Genomic DNA, 26,026 nt, shown 5'->3' with positions numbered 1-26,026 from the left:
TTCATCTTCCACAGCCTTTCTGAATTTTCTAGAATTCACAGGATTATTCCTTTAATTTAATTTTTAAAGGAATATGACATAGACAACAAAATTATTGTAGTATATGCATAGCATTTTGGTAGTTATTTTATGTGTATATATATATACACATGTATATATATATATATATATGAGTATCTCATGCTGCAAAACAAACAAATAAGTAGAGTGAATGGTACATTTATTATTGCTTTATTGGTTTGTCACTTCCTCAATTTTGGCCAGTTTAAAAGAAAAGCATTTTCATCTTCATCAGAATGTGGTTTAAATTATTTTCTGGTCTTTGCACTAGGTTCAGTATCAAAGACTTTAAAACACATCAAGCACTTCCCTTGATAACAAATCGGCCAGAGTAGATTTTAACTCATTTGCCCATAGCTGTGTCAGAGCTCTAGTGCTGGCCAGATAAGTAATTTTTTATATCATCCTCAAAATTGCAATATAAATTTAATGGAATACTAAAATCCCACAATCCAATGTTAAATATGTAGCAAGATATTGTCCACTTGAGTTGATTATACTGGCTCCCTAGCTCAGTGTTTAAAAAAGTATGACATTCATTTCTGCAGAAATGAGATGTTGAACTATACAGCAGCATCTGAACTTTGCTCAGGTAGAATCCTCTTTACTTTAGTCAGAATTTTCTTATTGCTTCAGCCATCTGACTCTTACTGGGAAAAAGAGCTCTCAGACAAAGGCTGCCATCCTGTCTGTGTACCTGAGATGATAACCTTCAATCAGCTTCATCTTCACCTCACTGACTCCACTAATCTATATATTATATTGTTCCAGCTACCTCACAAAGCATTTATTGCTTTTTACCTTCATTTTCTTACAGTTTCACCCAAGTGCTTTCTCTATTGATAATGCTTTTTGTTTGAAGTAAGAGGTCAATTCTATCTGGTAATGACAATAAGTATGCAAACAGGTTGCATTTTTCTGCTTAAAGCAAGAAATATGCATGATGGTAAGATGGAAATGAGAAAGATAATCTCAAAATCCAGAAATAGATTTGAATTGCTGGAAACATTTTAAGTTCAGTTTTGCTATTAACTTGCGTTCACATATCTGGTTGAGTAACTATTTCATTTCAAAAAATGAAGCTTTGGCGTTGTCCTCTCTTGCAGGTAAATGGAATGTCTGAGGGTATATATAACATAATCCAGCATTAGTTTTGTGGAACATAAACTTCATAACCATTGACTTACAGTAATTTCACTAATACAAGCCGCACCATTTTGACTAAGATTTGCCTCCCAAACTGGAAATGTGGCTAATATTCAGGAGCGGCTAATATGTGAATAATTTTCTGACATTTACAACCTCAGAAGTGCCAGGCAGAGTGCCGAGCTGAGCTGAGCAGTTGCAAAGCCGGCATTTCGCGATTGTTACAAATTGCTACTCTGTTGCGCCGCGGGTGGAGCCTGGCTCCCTGCAGGCAGCACAGGGGGCAGGGAGAGAGGCGGGAGAGCTCCCTCCTTCCCTCCTCTGCCGCAGCCCGGGGGAGAGACGGGGGGGCCCCGCGCCGCCATTGCCGCAGCTCGGGGAGCCGGCGGGGGCCCTGGGCCGCCTTTGCCGCGGCTCGGGGAGGAGGTGGGGTGCTCCATCCCCACCCGCCACGGCAGGAGCAGGCAGGCTCCATCCTGGCCTGCCACTGCTGCGGCAGGAGCGGGAAAACTCCGTCCCCGCCTGCCGCTGTTGCCACGGGCGCGGGAAAGCTCCGTCCCCGCCGGCTGCTGCTGCCGTAGGAGTGGGGGAAGCTCTGTCCCTGCCTGCCACCACGGGGCAGCGCTGGGCCGGGGTGACCGAGCCCAGTGGCAGCGGCGGCCGGCCCCGAGCAGTGGCGTCGAGCCCAGTGGCAGCGGCGGCCGACCCCGAGCGGCGGCGCCGAGCCCAGTGGTAGTGGCGGCCGGCCCCGAGTGGCAGCGCCGAGCGGCAGCCAGCCCCGAGCCCAGTGGCAGCGGCAGCCGGCCCCGAGCGGCCCCGCTGAGTGGCAGCACCAGGCTGGGCCGCCTGGCCCCGTCGGCAGCCCCGAGCGGCCCGAGCCTGCACAGCCTTAGCTCAGCCAGTAAACTCTGCCCTCCCGTGGTTCTGTTACTAATTGGCAACTTTGTTGCACGCGGGTCCTCGCGGCGAACGACAGAGCGGCTTATACTCGGGTGCGGCTTGTATTCATGAATTTACTGTAATTCTTTATTACAGTAATTTCACGACTATAAGGCGCACCGGACTATAAGGCGCACCCCCCGGGATTCGGCAAAATTCGCAACTTTGTAGATCAGATAAGGCGCACCGGTCTATAAGGCGCACTTTTTTTTTTTTTGCAGCGAGGCCCCGCCCCCAGCTCACCCCGTGTGGTTGCTGGCCGAGGCCCCACCTCAACCCGGCAGCCATTGGCCCCCGGGCCCGCCTCCAGCCAGTAGGGGCGGTGCCGCGAGCCACCGAGCCACCCTGGACCCGGCAGCCATGGGCCCCCGGGACTGCCTGGACCCAGGAGTGGGGGTGCCATCGGCCCCCTAGCCCGCATTCACGCGGCATCCATGGCTCCCCGGGACTGCCTGGACCCAGGAGCGGGGGTGCCGCCGGCCCCCTAGCCCGCCTTCATCCAGCAGCCATGGCTCCCCGGGGCTGCCTGGACCCAGGAGCAGGGGTGCCGCGGGGCCCCTAGCCCACCTTCATCTGGCAGCCGTGGACTCCCGGGGCTGCCTGGACCCAGGAGCGGGGGTACTGCGGGCTCCCTAGCCCGCCTTCACACGGTAGCCATGGGCCCCCTGGACTGCCTGGACCCAGGAGCGAGGGTGCCGCCGGCCCCCTAGCCTGCCTTCATTCGGCAGCCGTGGGCTCCCAGGACTGCTTCCACCCGGGAAGGGGGGTGCCGCGGCCCCCCTAGCCCACATTCACGCGGCAGCCATGGCTCCCCGGGACTGCCTGGACCCAGGAGCGGGGGTACCGCGGCCCCCATAGCCCGCATTCACGCGGCAGCCATGGCTCCCCGGGACTGCCTGGACCCAGGAGCAGGGGTGCCGCGGGGCCCCTAGCCCACCTTCATCTGGCAGCCGTGGGCTCCCGGGACTACTTCCACCCGGGAAGGGGGGTGCCGCGGGGCCCCTAGCCCGCATTCACGCAGCAGCCATGGGGCCCCGGGACTGCTTCCACCCGGGAAGGGGGGTGCCGCGGCCCCCCTAGCCCACATTAACGCGGCAGCCATGGCTCCCTGGGACTGCCTGGACCCAGGAGCGGGGTTGCCGCTGGCCCCCTAGCCTGCCTTCATCCGGCAGCCGTGGGCTCCCGGGGCTGCTTCCACTCAGGAAGTGGGGTGCTGCGGTCCCCCTAGCCCACATTCACCCGGTAGCCATGGGCTCCCGGGACTTCCTGGACCCAGGAAGGCGGGTGCCGCGGCCCCCCTAGCCCACATTCACCCAGTAGCCATGGGCTCCCGGGACTTCCTGGACCCGGGAAGGCGGGTGCCGCGGCCCCCCTTGCCCACATTCACCCGGCAGCCATGGGCTCCCGGGACTTCCTGGACCCGGGAAGGCGGGTGCCGCGGCCTCCCTAGCCCACATTCACCCGGCAGCCATGGGCTCCCGGGACTGCCTAGACCCGGGAAGGCGGGTGCCGCGGCCCCCCTTGCCCACATTCACCCGGCAGCCATGGGCTCCCGGGACTGCCTGGACCCGGGAAGGCGGGTGCCGCGGCCTCCCTAGCCCACATTCACCCGGCAGCCATAGGGCCCCAGGACTGCCTGGACCGGAGAGGGGCGGTGCCTCGGGCCCCCTGGCCCGCCTCCACCCGGCAGGGGCAGTGCCGCGGGCCTCCGGGCCCGCCCCCAGCTGGCTGCTGTGGCACTTCTGGCTCCCCCCACGGCTCTCAGCTCACACTTCCGGTTTGGCAAATTTCGCCGCTTTGTACATCAGATAAGGCGCACCGGACTATAAGGCGCACTTCCGGGTTCGAGGGAAAATTTTAGTCAAAAGGGTGCACCTTATAGTCGTGAAATTACTGTACTTAAAGAAACCTAATAAACAAAATCCTTGTGAACTGTCAATTTGACTTCCTGCTTTTGTGCTGAATATTTGTGTATGATCTTGGCCAAACAATGGTCACTGTGCCTGAGGTGGAGAGAGGACACCAACAACTCCTGCTCTGCTACTGCTTGTCAGCTAAAGCAAAGTTCTACAATTCTTTCTGCGTGTGAGATTAGGGTCACTGAAATTCCTTATTGCCTAAGATTTTCTGGGTGCAGGGTTTGTCTGCACTCCTGACTGTTGCCATGCTGTTCTGGTAGGTAAAAGCAGCAGAACTCCTCAAGAAATCTGTTTACTGATGCGTGGGAGGAAAATGCGTGCTGGTTTTGATTCAAACACATTTATTTTGTGAATGAACAAAGATTCCAGGACTATCAATCACTTGTCTTCTGAAAAATCATAAAATCTTCTCATTTTTTAAAACAGTATGAAAAAACACTCACAAGCTAATCTTTCTTTTCCCATAAGTGAACTACTGTAATCCACAGTGTGCACTGTGGTATCACCACCATGGAAGTGTGAAATCAATAACTAAACTGTCATAACCCTAAGAAAGGAAGTCTTGGATTTGTATTAGGAGCAATGCAAAAGGTTCTTGAAAGATTACACTAAAATGGTCTAGCAAATAATCTTCAATGATCTAATAGCTACTTGCATCCTGTGTCAAAAGCTGTTTGGCAAGTGCTGTGGTTTTAATAATTCTGAATACTGCCTCCAGGAGTCAAAATGAGAAAATACAAACTAACTACAAACTCACATCAATGAACAATTCAAGGAAGGAAAAAAATCTTCTTCAAGATAATCTGTCTATTGTGAGCTTTGCACCCCACATTTCTCTTAACTCTGGCTGTAGCAGCATTCCTCCCTCTCCCTCCAATACATTTCCATGTTGTCACAAGATCAGCAGGGCAACACAAGTACAACCCTCTGCTTCTCAGCCAGCAGGGCCCCCACCCCTCTGTGCTGAAGCTTCCCCCACTGTGGATCCCACACGCTCAATAAGAGCCAGCCTGCAGCCTGTGCTGGAGGGTCACCCAGTCCTGCAGTGTCAGCAGGTGGGAAGGACACGGTACAGGAAAGAGTCTCTTTGTTGCACAGTCTCTCTTCAAAGCCTCTGTTCTTCCCCCAGTGGATACAGATGATGATCCAAACCAGGGAGCCTTGCCCCAGACTTTGGCTCCTGCTGCAGCCTGCTTGGCAGTCTTGTACAAGAAGACTGTGCAGGTCCTGGCCGCTCAGGACCCGATGGGTCAGACACTGTAAGTTCTGCGTACCAGCACACAAACACAATCTGTATCCTGTATCAGTGAGAGCGTGTGTACCTTTGCACATCTCCACGAGCCCTGACAACTTTCCTTTGATTTCCCTTACAGTTCTGTGGTAGGTTAATCTTGACTGGCTGCCAGGCATTCAGCCACCCTCTCTCACTCCCTGTCCTCAACAGGACAGAGGGAGAAAATGAGACAAGAAAGCTCATGGGTCAGGACAAGGACAGGGAGATTGTTAATTATCAATTACTATCACAGGCAAAGCAGACTTGATTTGGGGAAAATTAATTTAATTAATTGCCAATTAAAAATCAAGTTAGAGAGGAAAAAAAAAGCAAAACTAAACCCACCTTTTCATCACCCATCAGTTTTACAGGCTCAACTTCACTCCTTCATTCTTCACTCCTCTATCTCACCATTCCCCTGAGTGGTACAGGGAAACAGGACTGCAGCCAGTTCATACCAGCAGCTCTGCCACTCCTTCCTTATCATGTTCTGCTACAGTTGGGGGGTTCTCTCCACAGAATCCAGCCCTTCACAAACTTCTCCACTGTGGTCCCCCCACATGCTGTGGCCCCTGCCAGGAGCCTGTTCCTGCGTAGGCTTGTCTTCACAGCTTGCAACTTCCTTCAGGGCACATCCACTTGCTCTGGCACAGGGCCCTCCACTGCCTGCAGGATGGATATTGGCTCCACCATGGTATTCTGTGGGTGGATACCTGCTCCAGCACAGGCTTCTCTGCACAGGCTGCAGCTCCCTTGGGACAGATCCACCTGTTCTGCCCAGGGTTCTCCAGGGGAATCTGGGGGCTGGAGCCCCTTCTGCTCTCCCCTTGGGGCTGACATGGCTGTTTTGTCCTCCTTTTCCCCTCTCCCCTCCCTGCCTGGGCTGAGGGTCTCAGCTGTGCCTCTCCTCATGGATGCCTGTGAACTCCACTAGCACCTGGGCACACAAACCTGATAGCTCATTACTATGCCTGTTCCTCTAGAAGGTTGAGATGAAGAGAAGATTTGTATTTCCCTTCCCACCACAACTTCATGTGATTCTGTGTTAGCTCCTGCTTAGATGCTGGCACAGGACCCTTGGAAATCCCACAAAGGAAGCTAAACAAACCCATTATATTGTGAGGCAATGGGGTAGAATTTCTGTAGGCAAGAGTTTCCATATGAAACTGGCTACCAGCTGCCCCCAGGCACTTACATCCCCATAAACAGAGAATGCTGACTTCAAAACTATTGAGTGAGAGCTGAGACCTTTTCCTGTGACCTCCTAGGCCAGGTGTATCTTTTCTGCAAAACTAACTTTCTGCCTGGTTTTGTTTTCAATTTTGTCATATTAAGTTTAGGTGTCAAATTTTAAGGAAAGAATCATAGATTTTTAAGGGGAAACATTCCATACTAAACAGAGAGACTTTAAGAATCTGAATGTCCATTATATATATGTGTGTGCATATACACGCACACTCTTTTTTTTGTTTTGTTTTGTTTTGTTTTGTTTTGTTTTGTTCCATCTGAGTTAAGAGTAACAACTCAGGCATTCTCCCATTGCAATATTCAGCAGTGAAGTCTGTCTAAAAGATGTCGCAAGTAAGGCAGAGCTTTGGAGGATCTCCACTCTTGTGAAGCAGCATTGCAGAGGACATAACAGCCTGAGGTACTTGTGTCCTGCTAAGGCAAGGTGTTAGCTCTGCTGTTTAAAATGTTTAAACTCAGGTTCACACAGGTCTGAAGATCTCCCAATAGGTCCCAAAAGAACAGTAATATTTTTAGCCGGTCTGAACATTAATCTTCATGATTAACAAGGGGATAATAACCTGTCCTATTATACTCCAGGGACAGATATAAGACCTGAAACCAAAGATGGAAAATTTTTCCTATGTCTCTCAGGCCCTATTCTGTAAATGGTTCCTCTTTTGAGTAATTTCACTGAATACCTGGGCAGTACACAATGACTTTTTTTTCTAAGGGAGTGCAGACTTGCAGAAAGAAGTCTTGAATTTATACATTTTTTTTCAAAGAAACCGGACATATTTTTATACTGAAGGAAGTATATTACGATCTGGATGTCAATTTTCTTTTTCAGTGTAGGTTCAGTATTTATAGCAGGTAAGTTAAACATAGCCTGAGTAATTAGAGAATGTATTTTATTTTTCTACACTGTCTTCTAGACCATATACACTTAGCCACACACTTAAAAAGAAATGAAGCATAATTTCTTAAACTGGAGGCAATTGTGAAGCTGTAAACATTTTATGTTCACATTTAATTTGCAGAAAATATTGAGCTTTAATTGTTCAGTACTTAGTTGTTCAGTCGTTTAAAAGGGAAACTCAATGGCTTCTTTAGGCAAGTTGAAGATACCACTCCCTGTCAGTGGCAAAGTAAAAGGTAGGTGATTTAATAAGGAATAGCATGAGTATCAGAACTAGCAAAGCCTAGTTGCCACGACAGCTCTGCCATGAAGATCCTTCAGTCCCTACTTTTGTTGAGCTTGTGCTACTGCCTTTTTCCCTGTGGGAATACTGTAGGGGTTTTTCATATGTTACCAGGCCAGCTCATTTTCTCAATATTTGTTAAGAATTAAATTATGCTACACCCCTCTGTCCCTTCTTGAACAGAACTGGCATCAGTAAAGAGGTGCAGAGTTAAATGTCAGGAAAAGCCAAAGCATTGCAGAAAACAATGAGCCTCAGGACTACAGGCTAAAACATTTCAGTGTAGCACCAGCCACACACTTTTACTTTCCAGTGGTCTTAATACCTTCCTCTCCCCTCTTCCTTTCTACGTAAGGAAAAGAAAAAAGAGGAAGAGCCACCACCGCTTCAAAAGCTCTTACTGATATTACAATTTCACTGTTTCTCTTGGCTAGTCAAAGGCGATACAATATTACAAAAAGAGGGACTATGTAATAGCAAAAAAATCTTAAACAATCCAAAACCAGTAAGGAGGCATTCTTATATGCACTACTTAGGTTAAACAAATCTATTTGAATAGGATAAAAAAAAGAAGCTACAAGAGAAATTTATTTCTTGACTGATTTACCCTCTGCTTTAAGGATCAGATCACTGCAGCTCAAGAAGTTATGAAAGTATGCTCTCTAAAGCCAGTGTTTCTTACACTCAGGAATGTAGAAAACTGCTAGAAGTTTTTATGAAACTATCCCTACAACAGTCAAAAAACTGTCATTCTTGACAGACATGTCGATTTAGTAAGAAGAAACCATATTTGAGATCTAAAAGATGCTCTGTTATAATCTGCAGTTAAAATTTATCATACCAGCTCAAATTTGTTAATATGCTTAACAATAAAATTACATTCCATTAACTAAACACAATCTAATAAAACAGTTGTAACTTATGGGAGATTTCATAATATCACATGGGAGATTTCATAATATCACAGTATTAATGTGTCAAGAAAAAAAATACCCAAACCCAAGTTATTTATGAAGATCTCAGGCAACAAACAGAGCTCTCAGTCCTTGAACTGCAAAAAAATTCCTGGTGTCAAAAGATATGGCTGTTCAAGATCTCCCACTACAATATTTGCGTCCAAGACTGTGTCAATGCAAGTATGACAGTCTTTTGAGGATAATGATATGTCCTTGTAGCTCGACCACTTTCCCAGCATGGGGGCAGTTATATCAGCAATAGCTGCTCTCAGGGAAGCTGTGCTCCTGCAAAGCAGAAGGGTCTTAAAGGGGGAGGAGAATCAAATCTCCTATGAGTAAGTTACAAACAGCAGAATTGGTGGTTGCAAAGGAAACAGTACATCACCTGTAGTAACCTCACGCTTTCTGTTTCAAATATATTTAGCCTTTGACTAAGTTGAGAGAACAGTTGCTGGCTTCCTTATTAGCTTCTGCAGTCCTGTTAATGAGCATATCCTTGATCTCGCTAATCCCTTGAACTGCCTAAATAAACAGTATTTTTCCCCTTGTTCTTCCTCTCCCCAAAGCTTGATATGAGATTTAACTTTTTTAAACAAACCAACTGAAATCAATGTATTCTCCAGAATCCCTTCCCTGCCTGTGTCTTAAAAAAATTATTTTCATAGATCCAATACAAGCCCCAGTAGAGCATACAAGGATTACGTAAGAAAATGTCTTGGTACGTGATATACTGTGCTCCTGCAGACACCTGTATTGTGTAAAATAATTTGAAGGCAAAGATATTCAGTGTGTCTTGATGCTCACAGCTATAGTGGAACAGGAACACACCTTACATGATGTTAGGGTTTCTATTTGGGAGCTGGCAAGTTCTGATATCCTGTATTATAAGAAATGCATTTTTCCATACCTTTACAATGGGAAGCATTAAAATAATTCAGCAGTAGGAAAGATGGATTAGATACTGCTTTCCTTTTCCATTTCCTTGGACCTTAAGAGTTAAAGTAGTCCAAGGATATGTCTGAACACCCTACAGGAGGGATTTACTCATGGTGAAAAGTATTATGAAATACTACATCTTAGAAGTGGGAATTAACAGGAAATACTTCAGATCCATTTGTTTCTTTTGGACAGGAAAAGTTTATGAAGAAGATTACTATTAAAAATGCATGAAAAATCTTTTGATGCAGCACTTGACAGAATAAGAACCTTTTCACTACACATATTTAACTTCTCCTAAAATATATCTCATTTGCATTTTTATTCTCCTTCTGCGAAGCATCAAGAAGAAAAACCCAGTAGTACCACCAAAACTGAAAAAATTTATTCTCAGCCCTTCCTTCTATATAGGATTTGGTGATAAATCCACAAGCTTCAAAATCTTTATGGTTCTTCAGGTCCAGTGGTGAGGCACTGGAACTAGTTCCAGGGAGAAGTTATGGATGCCCCAGCCTTGGAAGTGTTCCAGGCCAGGCTGAATGGGGCCCCGAGCAGCCTGGTCTAGCTGAAGGTGTCCATACCTGTGGCTGTGGGCTGGAAATAAACAATCCTTAAGGTCCCTTCTAACCCAAACCATTCTGTGATTCTTATAAAAACTTCACATTTCAACTCCATGTCAGCTTTGGGATTTTCCAGTCTTCCTCTCTCCCCTATTTTGGTATTTAATAACTTCCCTGTTCTCAAGTCCTGGTAACAGACTATCCTCATTCGTAGGCTTTGCTTTAAGAGCCATTCCTACTACTATTCTGGATAACCAAAAGTCTTCAAAAATCAAACCAAGTAGCTTTCCATCCTGAAATTACCAACTACCTGCATGAGCAGGAAAATTATGATTTAGTCAGGAAATGAAACCAATCTATTTACTGCTAAAAAGTCACATCATCAGGAATAACCTCAACTGATACGCAAAACCAAAACTAAGCCAAATAGTGCCCAGTATTTGCAATAATTATACCGTTTCTCTATGGGACTCTTCTTTATGTAAAAAAATCACTCTATTTTAAAGTAGTTTCTGATTTTTGTTTTAGGGTACTTTGGGTTTTCCTTCAGGGCTGTTTTTACTCATATAAAGACAAGCCAGAGAGGGTTTAGTAAGCTGAAGGTGATATATGAACATCACTGTCTTCTCTTTGGCACTTTACAAACACAGGACTTCACTAACTTCTTTAGCCTTGCTCAACATAAAAGAAAGTGGACTGATTTGACACTTCTTTAAAAGTAGAAAGGGAAGAATGCTTGCATTCACTTAAAAGAATTAGTACCATAGACTGACTGCTGACTGACTGAACCTCTGAAGCGTGATTTTAAAATGGAAATTTTAGTAGAGTACCCCTTTATTGCCGAGAGTTTTTTGGAAGAGTAGGTTTGGATATTTTCCCTTTTTCATATTGACATTGGTGCTTTCATTAATTTAAACACACTAACATTAAAACCACTAAAAGGCATGTAGGTTTCAATAAAACTCATTTTTTATATCTTCAACCCATATAACCAAATGAGCTGCTTTAACTTTTTTTTAAACAGAAAAGATAATAAAGCTAAATGAAAAGTCCCAGAGCTTGGTTTTAAGACTAAATGGTATTTTAGATGAAACAGTTAAGGAAAGCACCATTTGTAACTCTGAGATAATGGCTTAAATCTATCTTTATAATATGAGTATTCTTCTTGGAGCTGCAAAATTGATAAACACACTTTCTCACTGGCATGAGCTGCTACAAGCTGAGAGAGACCAGAGATGCTGTTATTGAAGAGCATTTGATGAATATTGGGAATTGGAGGATCATTCCCAACTATACCACTAGCATGCTGATAGACTGGAAAAATTGCTTCTGTACTTTTGCTTTTCAATCTGCAAATCAAAGATAATAACACACACTTCTAATGCAAGATCTGTTGATCCCTAAATAAGAGATATTGTAAGCTTGCCTGTCATTTTGCCAGTTCAGTTGGTTTCTAGAAATAGCTCATGTTGAGAGAAAATTAAGAACAGAAAGTAGTACCAGACAGAAATAAGTTTATTTGAAGGTCTTGTAATGAAGAAAGGAAAGTACTCACATAACTACAGAATGAATAAAATAGTGATCAAAGCAGTAAAGCAAAATGTGCACACCTAATAGACCATAAACAATGTGAAAGGCACACACAGCAGCAATAAAGACAGTTATTAAGACATTTAAAATGAACCGATTAGGGCCAGGAAGGAACACTGCCAGAAAAGGTGTGCATTTATATACATACTTGCATGTGCATGTGTGTGCGTGCCTACTCACAGTCATGCAGAAAGAGAAATATCTAACAACCTTTAGATTGGAAAGAAACTTCAGGAGTCAGATTCTCTTGGTGATATTTCATTGCTTCACCCTTCCAATAGAACGCAATTCAAAAATGAATTAGGGCTGAATTAGGGGAGAGGGAAGATAAAGACTGATTCAAGCTTGCACATTTAAAGGGTACTGCTTTTTCTAAAATTCACTGCAGAATGTAATTATAAATACATATAATTATGTGACTTAGATCTCACAAAATGACCACAACGACTTGGCTATGCAACCAAAATATGCAATGTAAATCAGAAATTAATTACCCTGAGGATTCAGAAACTAATTCTTAGAGTGTTTATTTGAGAAATAAGGAAAAAAGCAGTCATGAATTTGGCTAATTATTCCAGAAGACAGAATTACTGCTCTTTATATTGAACAAGGAGTTCAAGAACTAATGAGGTGGTTTTTTTTCCTCCAGGATTTGTATCTCAGCTGACCATCAACTCTATCTGCATATTTCCTTGTGGTAAAGACATTTCTAAGGCTCTTCTCAAACTACCTACCAGTAAAAATCTAAGTTAACTTTATTTGCATACTTCTTTTCAAGTAGTAGCACTGTGTGTCTACCTCAGATGCATTCTCACTCAGCTGACCTCCAAGAAAGCTGTTTGATATGGTTATCTTTCAATATGCTATTCTTCTATTCAAAAGTTATTTGTTCAAAGGCTGTTTGGATGAGCAGGAAGAAAGAAAAGGAGGAGGATAAAGGCACAGAGACATGAAAAGTAAATTACACAAACTTAATCTCTTTGGAACAAAATATTGCCAGCATATATTCAAGTGGGCTCAAAAACCTCCTTAACATAGAACTTCCACAGATGTGACTGATAAATCAAAGCTGAAATTTTATCCCTTCAGTATTGTAGACAAATGTTAACTTATTCTCTGACCAATGGAGGCATGCCTGTTTTAAATACCTCAGCTATTCACACTTAAATTTCATCCAGACAAACTATCTCGTGGGATTGTGGATCCATGGTATACATTGAAGGCAATTAACTTCCCAGCTTAACATATTGCTACCCAGAAATAGCAGCAAACACAGCATGACTGTGGCATCAATTTTTTAAACATACTAAAGAGATACTTTCCTTGTTTTGTAACTTCAACTATAAATCATAGGAAAACAAATCTGTAGTTTCTCTTTGTCTTAGTCCTCTTTAAAAAATGCTTTAGATAGAGTGGGGAAAAATCAAAACTGGAGACAAACATATTTTTTCTGGCACCAGGAAGACATATTCCACCTAGTTAATACTCTCAGTTAAAAGGAAAGCTTTTTTGATATTTTACAGAAAGAAAAGAACTCCACCTTGTGACATGCAAGTTTGTCCTTGAAGTCAAAAAACACAAATGCAGATGAAGATCTCCTTCTTTATTCACTTCTAATTTTCACACCCTGGACTTTCTTTTCTTCTCATCTGTGTGTACCTCTCAAGCGACCACAGAATTCAGTGGCAGCTTTCTTCACTGAAAAATTTTGCATTTCCTTAAAGATTTTAGGTCTATGGCTGGAAAAGTCTGTTGTCTTACCCCTTGACTTTTTTTGTGGCAGAATGTTACCCATAAAGAAACCTAAATTAAGTGCAAATGTAGGTATTTAAAGAGGCTACAGTTTCAGAAGGGTCAAGAGTCAAATCCTATATAGAAGGAAGGGCTGAGAATAAATTGAGGCCAGTGTATTTTGCAAGTGCTCAGAATCTCTGTGTCATTTGGGGACCAGACATTAAGCTACTCTCTGCATTATCAGGACATTTTGAAGAACCACCAAACCTACTAAAGAACTATATCCAATGCTTCTGAACAAAGGGCAAATTAGAAACGGAACCAATAATTTATAGAGCTGTGATACAGTTTTATCTTACATTTGCTTAAATTTCACATTTTATCTCCTTAAGTGACTAAGAAGTCTCAATGACTTCTTCAAATTCTTTAGCCAGAGAATGCAGAAGACCAAAAGTAGAAATGCATTATGCTTTCTCTAGTGTTCATGAATAAGATAGTATCTTAATATGTTTTATGGAACAAGCACAGTAAACAAAAAGTAGCTAGCATTTAATGAATATCATCCTTAATTTTAGAAAATTTATGTGTTACTTCTTGCACCTCTGAAAAACTGACTGTATTTAAAGCACATCTCTTACATGTAGCAGCACACAATTATAACTGAAATGAGATCTTAGGTTTAGTGCATTGACATGATCACTGCACAATTACTGCAATTACACTCAGGCTTGTATCTTACAAAATATCCTCAAAGATTACAATGTGGTGTCCTTTAGCCAACTTAACAAGGCTTTACTGTGAGAGTGATCAAAGAACTCAAACTTCTACAAATAGACTACTTATTGCTTAAACATACCTGCTGTAACTTTCATATTGTGCTGTCTTATTTTAACCACACATTGATTATTCATCATAAAACCTCCTGGAATAGCTTAAAAAAATTCCCTCTCCACCAATAGCTGGGATGGATAATGAACTGAATCCAGGAAACATTTAAGTTCTTCTTCATTGTAATGGCATTTCTATTAAGAGGAAAGCACCTTACTTGCCAAATTCAAAACAAATCCTAGGCATAGGTGGCTCACCTGCTCCAATGGCACACATTACCATTCCTTTCCTAGATGGAAAGACACACCTCTGAGATCTTGTGATGACAAATTACAGCGGAAAAGAAAAGAAATTGTTTTTAAAGAGTTTCCTGGCTCACAGCCAGACAGATAAGAGAAGTGTATGGTGAAACCATCCCATCTCTCTCTATAACGATGGGGAAAAAAAGCTCTGATGAGCAACAGTGTTGTTCGAGATGCAGTTGCAGATGGGCCTTGTGTGGCAGCACTCCAAAGTGTCCCATGGACATTTATTGTGTTTAGAAAAACAAGAAGTTTTAAAACAGCTTAAGCAAAAACTAGTGAATTTTTTATCAGCATGGAGTGAGGAGGGAAGAAGAAGAGAAAGGAATTGGCATTTCGATCCCTCGCTGCTTTATTGCAGTATGGTGATCTCAGGAAATCAGGCAACTTTCTTATCCTGCTACAATGAAAATGGGAAAAGAAGCTTTCATGTCTCTTTCCATGTTGTGCTATTGTTTTAATTTTCTTACACGCTCTGGTGTAAGGAGCAGCTGCTCCTTCTCTTCACTCATACATGAAGAGCAGAAGAGAGAGGTCAGCTGACATGAATGACTGTTCCATGGGGAGGAAAGGGTAGCAATCTCAAGAGTACATCTGCCACCTACTCATCACATTTGAAATTCCCAATTTTAACTGTACATCTCAGAGACAAAACAAGTGAGCCTCTGAAACGGAACTGTGGAAGGGGAGGGAGAATGTTATCTCCCTTGCCTTTACAGTGACATGAGCTGGACAACTCCATATGGCTTCTTTTAAGTTCAGTGCACTGGTTGCTCTGAAAAGCCTGCCTTTGATTCCAGAGGAACATTTTGCAGAAAGAGGTACTGCTTACCATTTGTAATGTTGGTAGGATAAGATTTTCCCTCTCCATTTCACCTTTGAAAGGGGAGAGAAAGGGGATGAACATCAAGGCTTAGTGTGCCAAGACTTAAAAATATATTTACATGCTGAAGTTGGAGTCTTGCTTTGAACACTAGCCACAACAGGCTTCTGCACTTTGGGTAGTTCATTAACAGAAATCAATACAAGCTGCCTTTTAAGAAAGTTAACACTTGTTCATTGACATGCTTTGTAATTTCTTTTAGCAGAAGCATCAATGCTTGCAAGGTATGCAGTAAATTATGGCAAAACTGCAGAATGTCAAGGCTACTGAAAATAGTTTCATTTCAGTGCAAACTTGAAAGATAAACCTAAATACAATGAGAAAAACAGTAGATTCTAAGAAAAACAGAAAATAGATTTGTTGTCTTTACCTGGAGGCCTTTCTTCTCTATCTTTTTCTGGAGTATTTGAAGGCACTTGGTGAAATCTGTGAGGTCCTGATCCATGGTCTCAATTAACTCACATCCCTAGTGAAGAAGCAACAAAACAGAGAGAGAGAGAAAAAAAAGAAGTCAGTAATCTTTCAATGTTGAGAACTAATGATGTCTTTGGTGAAATTAACTGCAGACAACCATGCAGAGTCTCTGCATGGAGATGCAGGATTAACTAAAAGACCCTTACAGAGTCCAAAGACAGTAGGTCCCAGCTGAACTAGTTACTATGAACCAGCAGTCTGATAGGTCCAGGAGTATATATTCAAAGCCCATTGAGTACATCTGTGTGTTTTACAGTGCTCTGCTGGATGGACAAGTTCTGGTGTAGTGAGCCCTGGGTGATCTGTAATTTTCAGGAAAATTGACTGTCCTCTCTGGTGATGCACTTATTGTGTCTCTGCTACATAAACTCAAACCTGTATAAACGTGAGCACACAAAAGTGTTCAAGCATCCCAGAAACAGTGCAGTTGGACTGCAGTTAATTTGCAGTGATTCAACAACAGCTTCCTTGCATTGGGTATTATGGCTGAGAATATGTTAGAGAAGAGTAGTTCAGATTTCTTAACTGAGAGCTAAAGCAATTTCTAAGCCTCTGATAAAAAGCTGAGTAAGGAAAAGTGGAGTGTATCTACCACATAAAGTAACTATTCAAAGAGGTTTAAGGAATTAAAAAATACGCAACACAGCATTGTGAATTAAAAAAAGAATCATACACATTGGATTTAGAAGTTCCCTCTCCTACCACTTTGAGATCCTCTTAAAAGCCGCCTAGCTTTGTCTTACTTGACAGATTTTATGTTTCTGCTATACACAATAACAACTGATAAGAGAAAAGCATTCAGAATATGTGTGCCTCTGTGTATAAAGTACATTAGTCTCTTACATCAGAAAAAAACCCCAAACAACAAAGCCATCATAAAAATGTTAAAGTTGTCTTTACCTTGGTGGTAAAAATAAAGGTAAAGACCAAATTTCCCAGACTAGTGAATTGCGTGCAACACAGTAACAAGCCTCTAAGAGGAAGACATACACTATCACTGAAATGCTTCCCCACACAGCCAGAATGCATATAAAACCAAATAAAATCATCAGGCAGTAGGGGATTTGGATAAAGCAGAAGAGAAAAACAGGAAGATAATAACAGGTTTTCTATTGCACTTCCTAAAAACTTCTGAAAGAAAACTGGTCAAAAGTAGCAGCCTTTCTGAGATCTGATATTGCTCTAAATATTTTCTCAAGCAGTAATAATAGGCTTGCCAAGATGAAGCATGGTGTAGCTGCAACAGCACATGTAATCAGAGACCTCCATTGTAGAAGTGATGCTGCTTCCCCTGCAAAGCAGTGAGGGAAAAGGTAATTGGAATCTGCACTCAGTGCTAAGCACAAAACTCTTCGAAGAGCTGCCGTATCTCCACTCTTCTCTAGAAAAGGCCGAAATGTAAAATCCACAGTAGGAGAAGTGACACAGGTCATCTGGAGTCTGTAATGAACACATGAGCTTGGCAACACCAGCCAGAGACACCCAGGGAGCCCAGGAAAGGTACAGGGTTGTTCAGTCCCACCCAGGAAAGCTCATAGTCAGATCTGAGAACTACTGAAGGGAACTTGTTTATCCAAGCCACTCTAAATGAAAAGGTATCTTATTCACTAAGGATAGGGTGCTCTCAGACAGTCTTGATATCAGCACTGATAGTGGGAAGAGAGACCAAGTTGTGAGAAACCATGAACAGACAGGACCTCAGTATTTCTCAGACAGCCTCCGAGCAGCTTGAGAACATGACAGATGAAGACTAAATCAGTGGCAGGGAAAGCGACTGCTGAGTACGGGAGAAGACACAACCTCAGTTGCCAGCTCTTAAATTAGCAGTAGAGAAGTCAAGCCTTTTATATTTTGCCAGAGCCATTCATTGGCTTCACAGCATTGGCAGAAGTAAATGGTTTATAGATACCAATTTATGAATTAAAAATTTAATCCCTACTCTCCCTCAGCACTTCAAAATACTCCTTCCTGCAGACATAAACAATCCTGATCTTGAACAGCAAGTTTTCTCAGCAGCAGGTAGGCTGCAATTCTACTTTCTACACAGGCAATAGCAAGGTATCAGGGGTTTTTTTTTTGGGTTTTTTTGTTTTTTTTTAAATGATAGTCTACAATAACTTAAATTGTAATTTATTATTTTATGTTACTACTAGAAACATTTCTCTTGAGTTTAATTATTTCCTATCTTCTCAGGATGTTCTTTGACAAAAAATAATTCTAGAGGAACTGCAAGGTACTACTAATGCAAGATAACACTAGCATGGTGATTGGAAGGCACTGAAGGTCATTCAACTCCGGGAGAAAGCTGTGATGCACAACATATGTTCAGCCCTGCTACTGTCTTCTGAACACATTCACAATAAAAGGCCTCAAACACATATCACTGGAATACAATGTAAATATGTGAATGGGATGTCAAATGCCCAGTTCATTAAAGACAGGTAATGTACCTGTGAGTACAGTAAGAGGGTGCTGGGGCTTATAAGTGCCTGGAACTATTTACTCACTGCCTTTAATGCTTTACACAACTACGGCTGTAGATCATCATATCAAAAGATGTTTAGATAGAGTGCTACAATTAAAGCCACCACTTTCTTCAAATTAAACTGTGATTTCTCATTCTCCTTTCACATCAAAGAGAAAACCAGTTACAGAATTGGCAGAGAATTTAATACTGCTCCTTTTGCCACAATGTCAAGGAGACTGGCATGGTTAGACTGAACTGAGGGAGGGGACAAGCAGCAGAACTGGAACATTCCTGCATCCTCTTTACAGTCTTGCTGAAATTAACATCTGTGCACTTCATGTTTGCTGATGGTATAAGAGCCTCAGATAAATCTGTTGCTCCTGACATATTAAGTCCAATATTTTATGCCACAGAATTGGATGACAATTGTAATGCAGTTCCTTTCAACCTTCATTGCATTATTCTGGAATGACAAAAATCTTCAAGACAGAGCTATCCAATGCACTCAGAGTTTAATGAAAGGACAGTATGACAAAGGCAAGATAGGCAATAACACTTGTAGTTTTATAGATACCTGCTCAACTTCATAACATTAACCTTTGGTAAGAAAGTTAAGAAGCCAAACAAGTATAACATTAGGAAAGGTTAGGAAAATCAATAGCACACAGCAGGAAAGAAAACAATAGATTGCATCTCATGACAATATAGCTTTGGTGAATGATAGGATGAGGCACAGAGTACGAGGCTTTCACTGTTCTGCCTTATTATAGTAGTTATGGGAGACACTTTGCTAAAGAAGGAGGAGTGTGTCAGACACACATAATAGGATTGTAGAACCCTATATTTTCAGACAGACACTGAATTCAGACAGGCACTGAAATGTCAATCTGACCATCTTGACATTTCCCCATTTTTAGAAATGTTACACATCACAGGACACTGTATGTTTGCAGAAGGCAGCGTGTAGTTGCCCATTTTCCCACGTTCTTCTTAATCTTTTGTTAAAAGAATGCAATGTTATTTTCTTTCTGTAATCTTTCGGAGTATGAGAACATAATTAGATCAGAATACACAAAATATCCTAATGTCTACTCTATCTCCCAGGTCTTCCTAAGGCAAACCATTTGAGACTATCTTTTGAAGCCTGTATCTGGCTGTGCTCAGTGGGTGCACCAGTGACATTCAGTTCAGTCCTTTAACAATTCCTGAGCACTGAGGTCCAGTTTTAAGCTATCAATCTCAAACAGATGTGCTTATGCATAGTGTTAATGGCACACATCCTCAAGCAAAAAGAGGAGAAAGGAGACAGCGTGTAGAGCTTCTTAAAATTACAGCACTGACAAATAAATTTTAAGAAACCTATATAAATTAAATGTTATCTCCAAACATTCTCCTTCCCCTAGACTTCACCTGCACAAACAGCAACGTACCCACTTCATCCTAATATTTCACTGACCAGCTGAGTAAGAGCTATAGATTCTCAGAACTATTTCATTTGGAAGGGACTTTTCAAAGTCTGGTCCAATCTCTTGCTAAGAGTATGTTAGATTTGCTCAGGTTTTTCAAGGCCCTTTCCAGTCCAGGTTTAGCTGGAAAGGGAGTCACATCTCCCAGGATGGAGATGCCACTTCCCTGGGCAACTTCTTCCAGTGCTTGACCGCTCTTGTGAAATTTTCTTTCCCAGTGTCAAGCAGGGATCTCTTGTATTGTAAATGGTGGCTGTTGCTTCGTTTCCAGTTTCAGCTTAAGAAATAATTCCTGTTTTCTCTCTGCCCTCCCATTAGGAAGTTTAAGACAGCAACATGATCTGCTGCTTACCTTTTCTTCTGGAGGTTTGAACAAGACAGTTCACATCAGCTTTTTTCCACGTCGTATATCTAGACTTCCCTACAATATATTTCCCTCACTTGTACTGTACTGGTATGCAGTATTTCCACCTCAGAGAACCTGAAGAAGTCATTTAAGAGCAAGGAGGCATAGGGTTCCCAGATCTCTCCTCCTTTTAAGGTAAATTTCTGGTCACAGGGAATTTCATTTTGTCCCTCTGGTATCCTCTTCCTCTTTAGCCCATGCAGCGAATAATTCCAACCTTCACATTCCTCATACAATAGCTGCAGCTACCTGAAAGTTTTACCCTCCCCAACATTTTCATACACAAATGTGAAGCAGACAAGCATTTACATTCTGAATTGGACTCAATGCAACTGATACTGAAAAACAACTCTAGGAGAAAGCATACATGGATTGAAACAAAGTACTGCTCGATATACAGAAAGATGAACAGAAATGGTCTGCAGGATATGACTCTGAGTCTTGGAATAGGCCTAGCAAAGAAGATAAAACATGTGGATGCATACCCCTACAAGTTCAACAGATGACAGACCTTATGTTCTACCACCTCATCTGTAATAGGAGAGTGGTTTTTGAGGCCAGAGCATTCAATCAGTATCAGAAAATATATATATATAGTTGGGGAAAATTTGTTTGCAGAGATGGCAGAAACTCAGACAGTGTTTGTTGGCCCACAGTTGATCCAAAATACCTCTTCCAGAATCAAAACCAAGTCTAGCATGGGATGAAGATGAGGCAGGCTAGAATGTCACAGGACACTTCTGAAAATGTTTAAAGATACAGAATTATAGAGAGACAGGCAGAACAAGAACCTCTAATTTGAGCTACAGTAATTTCACAACTATAAGGCGCACCCTTTTGACTAAAATTTTGGTCTGAACCCGGAAGTGCATCTTATAGTCCGGTGCGCCTTATATAATGTACAAAGTTGCAAAACTTGCAAACCCCAAAGTGTAAGCCGTGAGCCAAGCCGCAAGGGGGGGCGGCGCCACGGGAGCGCTGAGCTGCAAGGCGGGGCGGGAGCGGGCGGCTGCGGCCAGCAGGAGCCACATGGGGTGGGCGGGACCGGGCAGCCTCCGGTCAGCAGGAGCCGCGTGGGGAGGGAGGGAGCGGGTGGCCCTGAGCCGCAGGCGGCCCTAAGCCGCCCTGAGCCATGGGCGGTCCTGAGCCACCCCGAACCGCAGAAACCCAGAGGTGTGAGCCGTGACTGCCCTGAGCTGCGGTAGCCCCGAGCCACCCCAAACCACGGCAGCTGTGAGCCGCGGCCACCCTGAACCCTGTCTCGCCAGGCAGGGGCAGGCGGGAGTGCCGGGGCCCACGCACGGGGAGGATGCTTGGGGTTGCGTATAAAGGCTACACCAATCTGTGAAAAATGTTTGCAAATTGAGCACCTGCCAGTAAACTCCATGATCGCGGGATTCTGTTACTAATTCGTTACTTTGTTGCACGCGGCACGGATCTTTGCTGCAAAAAAAAAGTGCGTCTTATAGTCCGGTGTGCCTTATAGAATGTACAGAGTTGTGAAATTTGCCGACTCCCAGAGGTGCGCCTTATAATCCGGTGTGCCTTATAGTCGTGAAATTACTGTAGTTATAGCCATAAAAATTGCACAGATTTCTTGTAGGTGGTACATTGCTGGAGACTGAGTTAGCATGATGGCACCAAACTAACATGGTTGGTTTATCTCTATGAATTATAACCAGCAGGAAATTAGTGAATTGAAGCCTTTTGCATTTGGGGAGTAGGATGCAAGTAAGGAAGGCAAAGCACTTAAGTTCACTGACTTCTTTTGGGAATTTCAAATACTTTTGAACAAAAGTGTTGAACACCTTCTCTTTAATTCAATTTAATTCTATGAATTGTCTTTCCATTTTTGAAACCAAGTATGTGCAATTGGTGGAAATTACTTTTGATATTTAAACAGCCAAAATACTTAATTAATTGAAGTTAATTTTCTTCTAGTTTTTGGACTCAAATTTGGCTGACTGCCTGGCATCAGTACAAACCTAATACTGTATGGATTGCTTGGCTCTCAGTCCTAGGATTCATGATGTTTTCACTCATCCAACTGCACATTAAGTGACACTGCCATTCAGATTGACTAAAATAATTTATTAATCATGTTGAAGCCTATGCTCTGAAAGCAAAATAACTGAAATTTACACTCAGGTGAAAGCCCCATTACTGAAAAGGAAACCAAGAATGTTCATGTTTGACCATCACTTCTCAGCTTACATAACATCACTTGATTTATTAAACAAGTACTATCTCATGGCAGAAACAAAACCAGTAAATATATGTAAACATATGCACATTTCCACAACCCAGAAGCTACATGAACTTGTCAAATTTAACAGGCATTTAAAACAACAACAAAAAAGTGCTCTGTAGTTGAAACTGACTGCAACAGTTGCAACTTCTCCTCCCTTTCCCTATTTCTGTAGTGATGTGATCTTTTCCACAGTAAATAAAATGTTTCCTGGTTTTGTTTATAACGAGGCAGCATGTGGCTTCTGGTGGAGGATTTATTTTTTGATACCATGCATTTTATGTTGAGATAATAGCAATGAAATAGTTCATCTACGTTAATTAGGTTGCCTCCTTTCAAAAGAAAAGTCTATTGTTCATGAAATAGCAATTACTTAAAATGAACAAAATATGAGTCTGTTTAGTTGGTATTTGACCAGCACCAAAGAGAGTTACTGCACCTACCTTGCCACCTTTTAGATAACAGAAAGCAGAAACCCAAATGTTTCTAAATCTAAAAAGCCAAATAGAAGCAATCAGCCCCTCTACTCCCCAAAGTAAAAAACCCCACAAGCAGACCAAAACCCCCCTGCACATTTAATGTTCCATTTGCTGGAAAAAATTCCCAATATTTATCAGTACTGGTGCAAATTCTTCTGAAGTTTGGTGAATGAAAGCAAACAATTGCTCACAGGTCAGAAAATGTGGTAATCTATACGTCACTGCAACACCTTCATAAGACAGCCACTAACATATTTTAAAACTTTTAAATAACTGAGCAGAGAAGTAAGACTGTTGCGTGAGAAAGGTCTACCAGGAATTGCAGTCTCATTTTAAACCCGTATCTCTCCATACCAATTTCTGGCATTTAAACAGTAGACCTACTTTTGTACATCCCTGTGCAACCCAAACATGTTATTTTTCCAATCTGATGATTAAAACTGAGCACAGTACAGCAGTGACAGCCACCTGGTATTTTTGGATCTTCTCTGAAATTTCCCTTATGTGCCCTTCCTTGTCTGAAAAACAAAGGTTCAGAGAGAGGAGTTTTAATTGATGGTCAGTCTATCTCTGTAATCAGCACTGTGGAAAGCTTTTGTCTACCAAGATGGTTAGACCCTTTGGATCCTTACCTAGTGATAGATATGATTACAGTACTTTGCTTTTCTTGGAAAATAAGTTGAAAACAGTAATTGCCCCTCTGTGTGCATTTATGTACTAAGATATGAGATAGCTCTTGGAAGGGAAATCGGAGTGCTGGAATTGCACCAGGGTCTGATGAAAGGGAAGCACGTGCCACTGACTGTAGGTAGCAAGAGCACTACCCAGTCGTGCTGATGACAGTTGTTTTTGTTGATTGTATGTTCAAAGTATGCACTTTGAACCAAGACAAAGAACTGTAGCATTTTCAAAAATGGGTAACTACACTTAAACACATACTAAAACTATCTTTGGCACTCACACCTATGCAAATAAGTACCAAGCACTCCTCTGAAATAAAGCAAGAAAGAGAAAAGCTGCCTTAACCACAAATCATATTTGTGCTGCACAAAGGTGAAGAAATAGGGCATGCAGTATTCCTTGCAATTCAACCATTTGAGTTGGGAGGAAGAGAGAGAGGTCATCTACATTTCAAATCTCCCACACCAATTTAATAGCAGTAACCTAACAGGTTTTTGTTTTGACTTTTGTGATTTTATTGTTGTTCTTGTTGTGTTGGTGGGTTTTTTTGTTTTTTTGGTTTTTTTTAATTAAAAGGGCTTCAGGTTAACAATTCTTGCTTTTTATAACATAGGATGACAGACACTCTAAAACACTAAAGTTAATAAGCAGACACTGCATTTGAATTGACTTCAGTTTCCAGACTAATTGCCAATTCTCAAGAACATCTCAAGGTAAGAAAAACAAGCAGAAAACAGCAAGGCTTGTACCGAGGTGTTTTCAAAGGTCTAAGCTGACAAATTTTAGACATCCTAAACAGTATCTTAACATGTTCTTTTGCCAGCAACTGAGAAACCCAAGAGCACTGCGACTGTAAAAAATGCATAGAAAATAACCAAAGAGATGTTAACTTGGATGGCATAAAATTCCCTGCAAGGCATTTCTAATCATTAATCTTATTTAAGTATATATGACTAGCACACCTAGTCCCTCTCTCTTGCATTTAGACAGACTTTATACAACAGAATTTTTGTTCCTTAGCTGTACTTGCCAGTATATCCTTAGTTTCAGAGATATGAGATATGTAATTGCTGTGAAATAAATTTGGATTGTGAGAGTAGAGCTGCATTTTAAATATTGATTACTGGACAGATTTTATTGAGACCAGCTTGAAATATGTGGTAAGGGCAAAAAAAAGAGGGTTTTCTTACACAACTCTGTCTATGATGGAAAATTAGTACAAAGGAATTTGAAGATTTTGATTACCTGAAGGCAGCAAATTGAAAGGAGAAATATCCTCTTATTGTGGATAAAGCTCCAAAAAATGTGTTATCAATACAATTCAGCAGCTCCTTTTTGTCTTTTTGGTACTGGGATATTAACAAAACCAGCAAAATTAGTCTCAGGACTGATCCTTTAGGAAAGACACTGATTACTTCCCACTGCTTGGTAGTTCTCTTATTAATTGCTGCCTGCCTTTAATTTGTGTCTCAAGCTCTAACTTGGCTAGATATGTGACTAGATAATAGCCTTTTCTTTCCTTCTTATTGTTCTGACTGTTTCTAAAACCTCTCAGGCTCAGTGTAAGTGCTATATATCACAAGGAATAGAAGATACTTTCTGTGGAGAGAGGTTATTAATTGTCTATAATATCCCATCATTTAAGGATCATTTAATATAAATCAAAAGGAGAATGCCAAACTATACAAATCCTCAGCACAAAGAAGGTCAACTTCTGTGCTCCAAATTTTAAATTATATGCCTGTCCTCTCTTCCTCCAGTTTTCTTTCCAGTCATATTTTTCCTTCTCAATGAAGGGAATGGCTAATTTAACCTTATGGAAATCTCTCTTGCTTTCTCTAGGCAGATCGCCTATGGCAGGTAGATAATATAACATTTCCAATACGTGCTGGTGCCTGAGAGAGGCAGGAGCTTTACTTTGCTGAAAACTCCCCACACTGCCACACCAGGTCTACATCCTGCTTACATATTTATAGGATACCAGAAACAGTAAGGTAGAATGAAGCAAATATTTGTTGTTATCCATACATACTCCATGTTAACTACAGAGATAAAATTAACACATAAAAGAGATGTTGCTTTTGGGAAAGAGATGTTGCTTTTGGAGGAAAGTTCCTAACCATACCTCAACAGCTTCATGTCAGAAGTAGCAGTGTTGTAAAGAGTGCTGAACTCCAAGGCACACTGTTATTAATTTAGTTATATCTTCTGTATTGAAGAGAACTTTGTGGCCCCAAGAATAAGAAAGGT

At 42.1% G+C, this 26,026-nt stretch overlaps 1 protein-coding gene across 5 annotated transcripts in view; it reads right to left on the bottom strand.

The window, feature by feature from the left end:
* The window catches only part of TPK1 (thiamin pyrophosphokinase 1), a 340,579-nt gene that overhangs the window by 123,616 nt on the left and 190,937 nt on the right, over window positions 1-26,026 (bottom strand). For all 5 annotated transcript variants that reach the window (XM_033066879.1, XM_033066870.2, XM_033066856.2 and 2 more), the window contains one exon: window positions 15,926-16,021. In XM_033066879.1, the coding sequence (XP_032922770.1) occupies window positions 15,926-16,021 (96 nt within the window). The remainder of the gene's footprint in view (window positions 1-15,925; window positions 16,022-26,026) is intronic.

The sequence above is a fragment of the Catharus ustulatus genome, chromosome 1 (assembly GCF_009819885.2).
Source record: "Catharus ustulatus isolate bCatUst1 chromosome 1, bCatUst1.pri.v2, whole genome shotgun sequence".
Lineage (NCBI taxonomy): Eukaryota > Metazoa > Chordata > Aves > Passeriformes > Turdidae > Catharus > Catharus ustulatus.
The sequence above is the reverse complement of the archived record's forward strand: the minus strand, read 5'-3'. Positions and strand labels throughout refer to the sequence as shown.